Here is an 11,484-nt window from a genome sequence, read left to right on the forward strand (position 1 = left end):
AAGTGAGTTTAAGGCCAACCTGAACTGTATAGCAAAACCCTGTCTCAAAAAGACTAAAAAAATTTTTTTTAAATCTAAAATGGGCTGGAAATTAGGTCACTGCAAAAGCTCTGGGTTAAATCCCTGGTACCAGGGGGAAAAAAATCTGCTATAGGTTGAATTGTGACCTCCTCCCCTAAATTTATATGTTGAAGTCTTAACTTAGATACCCAAGAGAGTGACTTTATTTGGAAATAGTGTCATTGCAGGTGTAATTAGTTAAGATGAGGACAAGGTTATTAAGAGTAAGGCCATGAGGGTAGACCCTAATCCAGTATCATTCCTTCAAAAAACAGAGAGGTGTCAGGGTGTAATTCAGTAGTAGAGTGCTTGTTTTAGCATCACAGGCCCTGGGTTTGATCCACTGCAAGAAAAAAAAAAAACCAACGTAGGCCTGGTGGGATATGCCTATAATCCCAGCACTCTGGGAGGCTGAGGCAAGAGGATCACAATTTTTTTTTTGAGAATCATAATTTTGAATCCAGTATAAATAATTTAGCAGGCTTAGTGAGAGACCATGTCTAACAAATTTTTTTTAAATGTCTGGGAAGCTGGGAATGGTAGCATGTGCACTTTCAACAAAATGGGCAACTTTAATGATAGAAATGCATTGTCTCACGGTCCTGAAGGGTGGAAGTCCAAAACCAAGGTATTGGCAGGGTTGGTTCCTTCTGAGGGCTGCAAGAAGGAACTGTGCCAGGCGTCTTGCCTAAATTGTCAGTCATTGGTCACATTCCCTAGCTCAGCAGTGGCGGACCTATGGCATGTGTGCCGCAGCAGGCATGCAGGCCTTCTCTGTTGGCACGCGAGTCAAGTTGCCCCACTATTGCCCGAGCAGCCAAACATTCAGGTTTAATTATGGTGTGGTGTTGGCGCTTTGTGATAAATAAGTGGGTTATTGGATTGGAGTTTGGGCACTTGTCTCTAAAAGGTTCGCCATCACCTCCTTAGCTTATTGAAACATCACTTTGATCTCTATTTTAATTGTCTCATGACATTCTTCTGGAGAGTGAACCCAGGAGCTTTGCACTGAACTGCAGTTTCAGCTTATTTATTTATTTATTTATTTATTTATTTATTTATTGTCTTTTGGAGACAGGGTCTTGCTATGAAGTTCAGACTGGCGTTGAGCTCACTTTGTAGCCCAGGCTGGCCTTGAACTTACAAAGATCCTCTTGCCTCAACCTCCTGAGTGCAGGGATTACAGGCATGTGCCACCACACCTGGCTTTTTAATATGGAAAAACTCCCTCCTCCAGCACCCATTTTGTTTGGTAGTGCTGGGGATCAGACCCAGGGCTGCACACATGCTAGCCCTTTCCCAACAAGCTGTGTCCCCAGCAACTTCGCTCCCCATTTTGTTCTCTGTTGTTGATACTGACATTTCTGAAGGGCCCAGCCCGGTTACTTTGCAGAATAACCCACATTTTTCTTCAATTTTTTTACTTCTTTTATTAATATAGTCATATCAGTGTAAATGAAATGATTCTATCATGAACTATGGCTCCTGACATCTTGTGGCAGCCATGATCCAGCTGAAAGTTTGACCAGAGCTGGTGGGTGCCTCTGAGGCTGCTTTTTGGAAGTAGGGAATGGAGGCCTTTTAAGTTTCTGGTGGACGCAAGAATTCTTCATTGGTCTCTTTCCTACGGAGTTTTTTTTTTTTTTTTTTTTTCTTTTTCTTTTCATAAACCTCTCTGCTTCTTGTCTTCATATCTTTTCTGTATTTTTCATTTTGTAGTATTTCCTCCATAGTATAGGGAATAGTTCCTCTGATCCAAGCTTCCCCTTCTATTAGGCTACCCCCTACTTCAGCATCTTTTGTTTTGTTTTGTTTTGTCTTTTTGAGACAGGGTCTCACTATGCAGTTCAGGCTGGCCTTGAGCTCACTCTGTAGCCCAGGCTGGCTTCAAACTTGCAAGGATCCTCCTGCCTCAGCCTCCTGAGCACTGGGATTACAGGTGTGCACCACCACCCCTGGCGGGAAAACTTCTTTATTACTCAGTTATTTCACTCTAGTTCTCCATTTTCCTGATATAATTTCCTTCCTTATGGCTGAATAATACCCCACTATGTATATATATAGTACCTTTCCTTTATCGATTCACCCACTAATGGGTACCTAGGCTGCTTCCATATTTCACCTTTTGTAAAGTATGCCAAAATAAGCATGAGTATGCAGCTATCCCTGTAATATTTTGACTTTAATTAACTCCTTCAGGTATAGCTGGGTCAAATGGTAGCTCTATTTATAGGGTTCTTTTTTGGAGAAGTTGAGACAGGGTCTCACTCTACAGTTCAGGCTGGCCTTGAACTTACTGTGTAGCCCAGACTGGCCTTAAATTCATGGTGATCCTTCTGCCTCAGCTTCCTGAGTGCTGAGATTACAGGCGTGTGCCACCATGCCTGGCTCCAAAATGTTTTATACACAGTACCAATATACATACATAGATATATATATCAATTCCCCAAAATTAATGTGAATATTACAAAATACCAATTAAAAAGAATACAAAAAAATTTACCAAAAAATAAATAAATAAGGCTGGGTGTGGTGGCACATGCCATAATCAAAGTACTCAGGAGTCTAAGGTAGGACGATCCTTTCAAGTTCAAAGCCAGCCTGGGCTACAAAGTGAGTTCATGGCCAGTCTGAACTGCATTGTGAAACGATGTCTCAAAAAGGCAAACAAAACAAAACCACAATGAGAGCCAGGCATGGCAGTGCATACATGTAATTCCAGAACTGGGGAAGCTGACACAGGAGGATCATTGAGAGTTTAAGTCCAACTGGGGGTACATAGTGAGGTCAAGGCCAGCCTGAACTACATAGCAAGACCCTATCTTTAAATAAATAAACGGACAAACTACATAGTGAGATCCTGTCTCCAAAAAACAAAATCCAGTGAAATTACAGCTAGGTATGATGGCACATACCTATAATGTCAGCACTTGGCAGGTTGAGGCAAGAAGATGGCAAGTTCGAGACCAGCCTGGGCTGTATAGCTGGTTGGAGGCCAGCATAAACCTCAAAGTAAGACACTATCTCAAACCACCCCTGTGGGTTGTTTTGTTTGTTTGTTTGTTTTTCCGGTACTGGGAATCAAACTCATGACCTTGCGCTTGCCAGGCAGGTGCTGTGCCGCTGAGCTAAATCCCCAGCCCCACAAACCACCCCTGTGAAAATGAGATTATATGCTATACTTATTTATTGTGTCTATTGTCTCCCTACCTCACTAGACTATAAACCTAATGAGGGCAGCAGTCTTAAAAAATAAATATCAACCACAATGTGCCAGTAATGGTGGCAGTACTTGTAATTCCAGGACGTTGGAAGGCAGGAGGGTCATAATTTCGAGCCCAGGCTGGGCATCTTAGTGAGACTCTGTCTCAAATTTTTAAAAAAGGGTAGGGGGAACTCAGTACAAAGGCCTTGAGTTCAATTCCCAGTACCACAAAACAAAACATTTATTTTAAAATAATTTTAAATGTTTACAAGAATTTCAAAAATAATACAAAGTTCTCACATACCCTTACCCTAATGTTAACATCTTACCCAACCATAGTTCATTTCTCAGAACTAATTACTAAAAACTATTATCCAAGCAGTAGATTTATTTGAATTTCATCCACAGGGCTCCAGGCATCCAAGACTTGACTGATTTTAATAGAAATCCAGTCCCCTGGATCCCCTCAGGCCTGGGCCAACTGAGATAGTTGGTCACCTAATTCAGCAGCTGTCCCACAGATTTTTTTTCTCCTGTTCAGATTCAGTCTAAAACACCACATTGCGTCCAGTTATCCTGCCTCTTTAGCTTCTAATTTACAGCATTTTGAGTCTTTCACAATGTTGACACTTTATTTTTTAGACAAGGCCTCACTATGTAGTGCAGGCTGGTTTTGAACACTCAATTTTTCTGCCTCAGCCTGTCCCTCTCCAGTATCTGAGATTACAGGTGTATGCCATCACACCTGGTTGAGTTACAGATTTTTACTAAAAAAAAAAAAATGTACAGAAAATAAGGCAGAAATTTAATCATATTAGCCGGGCACGATGGCTCATGCCTGTAATCTCAGCACTTGGGAGGCTGAGGCAGGAGGATTGTTGGGAGTTTGAGACCAGCCTGGGCTACAAAATGAGCTCAAGGCCAGCCTAAACTGCATAGCAAGACCCTGTCTTAAAAAAAAGAAGAAGAGGGGCTGTGGATTTAGCTCAGCGGCAAAAGCGCCTGCCTGGCAAGCGCAAGGTCGTGAGTCTGATTCCTGGTACCGGAAAAAAAAAAAAAAAGATATTTAATCATATTTTATTCACTGCCTATATATACACCGTGCTCAGAATTGAATGCCTATCTTATTCTAGGACAAGAAACAATCTTTTTGTTTAGTGAATAAACAAACGAACAATATGTTAATATAAACACCACGCTATCATACATATTGTTCTGCAGCTCTTTTTCCTTCAAAAATACGTCCGGAAATCTATTTTAGGCTGTACAAAACTATACATTTAACTCGTCTTAACCTTTACCCTATTACAAATAACTGTAGTGACTCTTTCAACGGTCCTCTTTGAACTTTAGATATTCTTACAAGTGGGTTAAGAGGAAAATTATTAAACACGTATTAAGCACGTTTACAGATTAAAAGATACAGATAAATATCCAAGTATAGCGGCTGAACACATTTACACTCTAGCACGGTTTAAAAGTACCCGTTCTCCACACATGATGCCCAACGATAACAAGTAATCCTCGAGAACCGCAGCAACCACCTCAGAGCGCCTCGTCACGCTCCAAACTACAACCCCCAGGATGCACCGCGGACCCTCTACGAAAGACCAATCCCTGAGGACTCGGGGAAGGGGCGCGGCTTCCCCGTCTCCCTGCCTCGCAGGCGCCGGGAGCCGTGGGACAAACTCTCCCATCAGCCAACGCGGGCGCTGTCATTTCAAGACTCGGCCGAGGTGGGGCAGGCGCTGGACTCCACTTCCCGGCAGGCTGTCCGGCTCAAGGGGGTGGGACTCCATTTCCCAGCAGGCTCCAGGCGGCGGGTGCCGCGGTGCCTTGTGTGGGATGTAAGCCTGGAGGTGGGCGCGGGGGACCAAGGCCAGGACTCTCCTTTGGATTTAAGGGGGCTGGTCTAGGGGCGCCTTCCGTGCGGACTCTAGGGAGCCGGAGGTGTAGTCTTAGGAAGGGGCGGGCCGGCCTTTGGGGGCCCTCGGAGAGATTCTGAGGCACACCCCCATCGGGCCGGGGGTCCTGGGTTGCAGGGTACGCGGAGGCCCTACCGCCTCGGCCCAGCGCGGGCTGGGGTGGGACTGTCGCACGGACCGGGGAGGGGCGGCTGCAGAGTGGAGGCTGGAGGGGGCGGGGAAGCAAGGAGTTGGGGGCGGGGTGGAACCTTAGCCGAGCTAGGGAGGGGGCTCAGGGGCCGAGACCGACCTTCCTCCTCCCCTCCCCGAACCCCGTCCCCTGCCTCGGTCGTAGGCCGCCTCCCGCCGCCATGGGGCTGAAGGCCGCCCAGAAGACGCTGTTCCCGCTGCGCTCCATCGACGACGTGGTGCGCCTGTTCGCCGCAGAGCTGGGCCGAGAGGAGCCGGACCTGGTGCTCCTCTCCTTGGTTCTGGGCTTCGTGGAGCATTTCCTGGCTGTCAACCGTGTCATCCCCACCAACGTGCCCGAGCTCTCCTTCCAGCCCAGCCCCGCGCCCGATCCTCCCGGCGGCCTCACCTTCTTCCCCGTGGCTGACCTGTCCATCATCGCTGCCCTCTATGCCCGCTTCACGGCTCAGATCCGCGGCGCGGTCGACTTGTCCCTCTACCCGCGGGAAGGGGGCGTCTCCAGCCGCGAGCTGGTGAAGAAGGTCTCTGATGTTATATGGAACAGCCTCAGCCGATCCTACTTCAAGGACCGTGCCCACATCCAATCCCTCTTCAGCTTCATCACAGGTTGGAACCTAACAGGTGGCAGGGGCAAGAATGGATCTTGGGTCACCTCAACACTGTGGCTTACAGGGCCCTTTCGCTTGTATACTTTGTGAAATGGGACAGATGTTATTTTTCCCTTTGTATTTGGGGAAACTGAGTCCAAAAGGGGAAGTGAGGTGCCACCGTTAGAGAATGCAGAGCTGGAACTGGAACCTGGTCATTTGGCTCCAGATCTTTTAACCTACATAACCCCAGTCCTGCATTCGAGATACCTGGGTTCAAAGCCCCGCATGGGACCCAAGACGGGGTAGCAGATGGGGGAGGGGAGGGCAAGGAGACAACAGGGGCTACATTTGGGACAGCTAAATGAAATGTCCGAGGGAATCTTTTGAAAGGAAACAGACCACGGACTTGATGTCAAGAAGCTTAAATCTCAAGGCTTGCACAGAATGTCTTTGTGCCAAGCCCAGTTGATGCAATCGAGTCGTGGTGGCATACTGAGCAGGAATCAGACTGCTTCTGAGCTTAGCAGGAAGAGAGTGCAGTGATAAATGAGCGTGCTGGTGGCTGTGTGAAAAAGTGTTGGCCTTGATGCTCTGTTTTTGCTGTGCCTGCTATAATAAGTGCAATAAAACAGGGAAATTTATGAATTAATAGAAATACCTAATGATTACAGAGAAAGGGAAAGGACGGAGAGGTTGGGTTGACATGTTGGAGCTCCAGGAAGGTCTTGCTGGCAACTGGGTCGTAAGTGGGGAGGGAGAGGCTGTGAGCAATGGGAGATGGACAGGCTTGGGAGCTGTGGGAGAGGGTGGTCCCCTTCCTCCTGCTCAAAAGACCTTCTTTCATTACCTACTCCCCTTCCCATAGGCACTAAACTGGACAGCTCGGGTGTAGCCTTTGCTGTGGTGGGAGCCTGCCAGGCTCTGGGTCTTCGGGATGTCCACCTGGCCCTGTCTGAGGATCACGCCTGGGTAGTTTTTGGGCCTAATGGGGAGCAGACAGCTGAGGTCACCTGGCATGGCAAAGGCAACGAGGACCGCCGGGGTCAGACGGTCAACGCGGGTGTAGCTGAGCGGGTATCGTATCCCCTTCCCACCTTGTCTCCGTCATACTGTGCCTAGTCTTAAATTATCCCCAGGACTCTATTTCCCTGGGTCATAGTCCCCTTTTCCCATCACCAACTACATATTTTAAGAGGGGAAGACAGATGAGCCTCTTTCCTGTTGTCATTCCCTAAAGCAAGCCCTGGGTGGGACATCTGGTCTTGTCCTTTCCTTCTAAGAGCTGGCTGTACCTGAAAGGATCATACATGCGCTGCGACCGAAAAATGGAGGTGGCATTCATGGTGTGTGCTATCAATCCTTCCATTGACCTGCACACTGACTCCCTGGAGCTGCTGCAGCTACAGCAGGTGAAGGGTGGGCCCCAGGGTCAGGAGGGAGCCAGGCCAGGCTCCTGATATGACTTGCTATGGGGTCCTGGGCAGGGGTACCTTCCTTCCCTGTGCATCTCTCCTGTAAAGTGGGTAGATAATTCCTGGCCTGGCTTTTCCCAGGGTTCTTGGGCAAGTAAAATGGAGACATAAAAGAGCTTTGATCCCTTAACTGGCTGGTTCCTGAATTGTGGTCCTTCTTACCTGGACCATACCTCTGCCTGCTAGGGCCACCCCACACCCCACCCCCAACTTACAATTTTCCTCTTCGGTTTCTAGAAGCTGCTCTGGCTGCTGTATGACCTGGGACATCTGGAAAGGTCAGTAGGGGGAAGTTGCTTAACAGGGCCAGAGGACTGGGTGGCATTGTGGACTTACGATTCTTTCCCAGGTACCCCATGGCACTGGGGAACCTGGCAGATCTGGAGGAGCTGGAGCCCACCCCTGGCCGGCCAGACCCGCTTACCCTTTACCACAAGGTGAGGTCTTCCCATGAGGCAAAAAGGGGGGGTAGCTGGGGTCCCCTTTCTGGGGACAGAAGAGGGATGAGAGAGAAGAACTTTGTTGGGGGATTATCACCTGTGTGCATAATCGATGTAGGCAAAGCTGTCCAGATTGGGTATGATTGGCAGGGCCTGGATATATCCCCCCAGCTCTACATTTTCTGCTGCCTCTTATCCTTCTGGTGTATAACAGGTCACATGTGGTGGGAACACTGAGGAGGGGGTGTTAACGTGGTGGGAATCAAGGTGGGGGATTGGGCTTGGATGTCTTTGATGTTAGGTAGAAAAGTGCGTGTGAAACCTGGGAAGGAGCTCTACCCTGGGATTGAAGTTTGGGCTCCTGCCTTCCACAGAACAGCTTTGTTCCGTGGGGAACCCTGCCTCTGCTGTTGGCCCCCAGCCTCAGCAAGCAGCCTGCAGGCCCAGAGAAAAGCACTGGGTAGAGGGGCTGGCAGGGACGAGAGGTGGGAAGACTCTTTGAGAGCTTCCTTTTACCCCTCCTGGATGGAACCCGATGGGGCACTCGTGCCAGCCCACACCGCTGGGGGCTGCCTCCCTGAGGCTCCTCTGCCCTCCCCCCCCCAGGGCATTGCCTCAGCCAAGACCTACTACCGAGATGAGCACATCTACCCTTACATGTACCTGGCTGGCTACCACTGTCGCAATCGCAATGTGCGTGAAGCCCTGCAGGCCTGGGCAGACACGGCCACTGTCATCCAAGAGTGAGGACCCCAACTCAACCCTGAAGGGCCTCCAGCCTGTCTTTTCCTCTCTCCATCTGGTTTCCAACCATTCTTATCCAGTAGTGAGACCTGGTCCTAAGCCCTATATCCTTTCCTTTCAATCCCTACAAAGCCAAGGCCACCATCATTCAGGAGGTAGGGACCTCTGATCAGACCCTTGTGCTTTTGCCTTCCTTGGCAGTTTCTAATCACTGTCATTCTTCAGGAGACTTCTACCTCTGGCCCCGTACCCAGCCCTCACTCTTCCTCTGGGTGACACAGACACCATCATCTCAGAGGAGTGAGGACCCCAGCTGCTCACCCAGCCCAGAGGGGAGAAACCTGGCCCCGTCTCCCACAGCGCCCTGGGGCCACCCACCATGGCTATGATCCCACAACCCCCCATGCTCTCACAGCTATAACTACTGCCGGGAGGATGAGGAGATCTACAAGGAATTCTTTGAAGTGGCCAATGACGTTATCCCCAACCTGCTAAAGGAGGCAGCCAGTTTGCTGGAGGCGGGCGAAGAGCGACTGGGGGAGCAGACCCAGGTGAAGGGCGAGTATGCTGCTGGTGTCCACCTCCCACCTGGGCAGGCCCCTGCCACAGGACATGGGACTGCGTGGTCAGGATGGAGCACTGCACATGGGAAGTGGTCCAGAGCCAAGGCCATGGGCAGGGTTTCAGGGAGCTGAGGGTGTTGTAGGGGATTATGCCCCTGCCCTTAGGTAGATGGGGTGGAAGCCCGTCGCTTTCGTGGCCAGGGTCCTCAGACACTATGGAGGTGAAGGATGTTCCTCTTCCTCCTCTCGTCTGGGTACTGGCTTTGGAAATGGAAGAAGGCTTTAAGAATGCTCCTGTCCCATGCACACTCCTGTGGCCAGGGCTGTGCCTATGGGGAGGCCTGGCGTGTACCTCTGCTAAGGGATAAGGGGGTTCGACCTGTGCCCTTTGCGCCCTCTGTCCAGGGCACCCAGAGCCAGGGATCCGCCCTCCAGGACCCTGAGTGCTTCGCCCACCTGCTGCGGTTCTACGACGGCATCTGCAAATGGGAGGAGGGCAGCCCTACGCCAGTGCTGCATGTGGGCTGGGCCACTTTCCTTGTGCAGTCCTTGGGCCGCTTCGAGGGACAGGTGAGGGGCAGGGCTGGGCACTGCAGGTGGTAACAGTGGCCGCAGGGAAGTCAGACCCTTTCAGCCAAGAGCAGCACCTGTTCATCCTCCTTGGGTACAGATGAGAGGAGACCTCCCAGAATGAGGTGGCTGTGGCAGGGTCCTGGGGTTCAAACCAGTGACCTGCACCCTTTTTCTCCGCTTGTCCCCTCCGCAGGTGCGGCAGAAGGTGCACATAGTGAGCCGAGATGCTGAAGCCGCAGAAGCGGAGGAGCCCTGGGGAGAGGAAGCTCGGGAGGGCCGGAGGCGGGGACCTCGGCGTGAATCCAAGCCCGAGGAGCCACCACCTCCCAAGAAGCCTGCGCTGGACAAGGGCCCCAGCTCAGGCCAGGGCGTGGGGTCAGGACCCCCTCGAAAACCCCCAGGGATGGTCCCAGGCACTGTCCGGGGCCCTGAGGCCGGCAGCGCAGCTCAGGTCCCTGCGCCCGCTGTGTCACCGCCGCCCGAGGGCCCAGTGCTCACTTTCCAGAGCGAGAAGATGAAGGGCATGAAGGAGCTGCTGGTGGCTACTAAGATCAACTCGAGCGCTATCAAGCTGCAGCTCACTGCGCAGTCGCAAGTGCAGATGAAGAAGCAGAAGGTGTCCACGCCCAGCGACTACACTCTCTCTTTCCTCAAGCGGCAGCGCAAAGGCCTTTGAACTGCTGGGAACTTCCTACAGCCAGCCCCGACCCAGGCTCCGCCCCGACCCAGGCTCCGCCCTCCCCTGCCGGATCGTGGCTGCCCGGGTCCCCAGCCCCATAGCTCCCCGGGGCCCAGGGTATTCCGGAACTCCAGAGTTCCCAGTTTATGGACGATTTACCTCGCGCCTGAACCAACGATTCGCTCCAGCTCAGAATCCAGGGACTGCGCTCAGTCCTTAGAATATAGGTCCATTTCCCACAATACCAACTTGCCAATTGGGACCTCACCGCAGTCCAAGGCACCAGTGCTTAAAGGCCCAATCCCTGGAAACTCGGGCCCGACGTCGGAACGGAAGCGCTAGCCCTAGGCCAGACGGAGTCCCTCAAGGATCCTCCCCATTCCTGAGGGCAGAGGATTCGCCCTTAATGCTAACAGCAGCAGTCCCACCTTCAGTCCGGAAATCGAGGACCCCACTCAGTGCTCAGGAGTACATTTCTGCGCTTAAGAAATTCCATCCTTTGGGAATCCAGGACCCTGCCCCAAAGTACTGAAATCCCGCTGGCAGAAATTTGGAAACCAGCTTCCTTTCCTCCCCCTCCTAGAGGCTGGGACGCGAGGCCCCGCCCCTTCCTGACCAAACTGGCCCCAGATCAGAGCAGGACCTCTCCCGACCCTCCGGGAACCTCCCCAGGGTCAGCCCATTTCGGGGACCTGGGAGGAAACCTGCAGGGGGTTGGGGGGGAGCTGATCGCTTCCTGTTTTGTACATAGATTTATTTTTCAGTTGCAAGGAAGATGAATACATTTTGTTAAAAAAGCACGTGTGCGTGTTTCATCTGGGAAACGGGGCGGGCAGTGGAAGTCCCTTCTTTCCTCCGGCTCTAGACTTCGTGCTCACCACCTGTAGCGCGTGAGGCACCAGTGGCCTGGAGCGACCCATCCCAAGCTCTGCCTGGCTTCGGGGCTTCCCCGTGCCACAGCGGGCCTGTCCCGCGGGCGCCTCCTCCCGATCGGGCGCTGGGCGTCTCCAGCGTGGCCCCGCCCCCGCGGCCTCGGAGCCACCG

At 51.5% G+C, this 11,484-nt stretch overlaps 1 protein-coding gene across 4 annotated transcripts; it reads left to right on the plus strand.

The window, feature by feature from the left end:
• Positions 1-4,356: 4,356 nt before the first annotated feature.
• Positions 4,357-11,240, plus strand: Men1 (multiple endocrine neoplasia I). Of its 4 annotated transcripts, none has more exons than XM_005384554.2 (10): positions 4,357-5,001; positions 5,525-5,985; positions 6,835-7,043; positions 7,250-7,378; positions 7,679-7,719; positions 7,791-7,878; positions 8,488-8,624; positions 9,041-9,176; positions 9,594-9,758; positions 9,955-11,240. In XM_005384554.2, the coding sequence occupies exons 1-10, from the start codon at positions 4,850-4,852 to the stop codon at positions 10,435-10,437; spliced, it is 2,001 nt and encodes a 666-aa protein (XP_005384611.1). In that variant the 5' UTR covers positions 4,357-4,849; the 3' UTR covers positions 10,438-11,240. The 4 variants fall into 4 exon arrangements, with proteins under 4 accessions (XP_005384611.1, XP_013369430.1, XP_013369431.1 ...); XM_013513976.1 differs by lacking the exon at positions 4,357-5,001 and adding an exon at positions 5,016-5,112; XM_013513977.1 differs by lacking the exon at positions 4,357-5,001 and adding an exon at positions 5,019-5,124.
• Positions 11,241-11,484: the final 244 nt, after the last annotated feature.

Source organism: Chinchilla lanigera, unplaced genomic scaffold (assembly GCF_000276665.1).
Source record: "Chinchilla lanigera isolate Chin_1 unplaced genomic scaffold, ChiLan1.0 scaffold00021, whole genome shotgun sequence".
NCBI lineage: Eukaryota > Metazoa > Chordata > Mammalia > Rodentia > Chinchillidae > Chinchilla > Chinchilla lanigera.

Coding starts and splice junctions, on each gene's coding strand:
- Men1 (XM_005384554.2), top strand. CDS start 4,850: ATGCACCGCGGACCCTCTACGAAAGACCAATCCCTGAGGACTCGGGGA. Junction 5,986..6,834: donor CCTCTTCAGCTTCATCACAG/GTTGGAACCTAA, acceptor CCCTTCCCATAG/GCACTAAACTGGACAGCTCG. Junction 8,625..9,040: donor ACGGCCACTGTCATCCAAGA/GTGAGGACCCCA, acceptor ATGCTCTCACAG/CTATAACTACTGCCGGGAGG.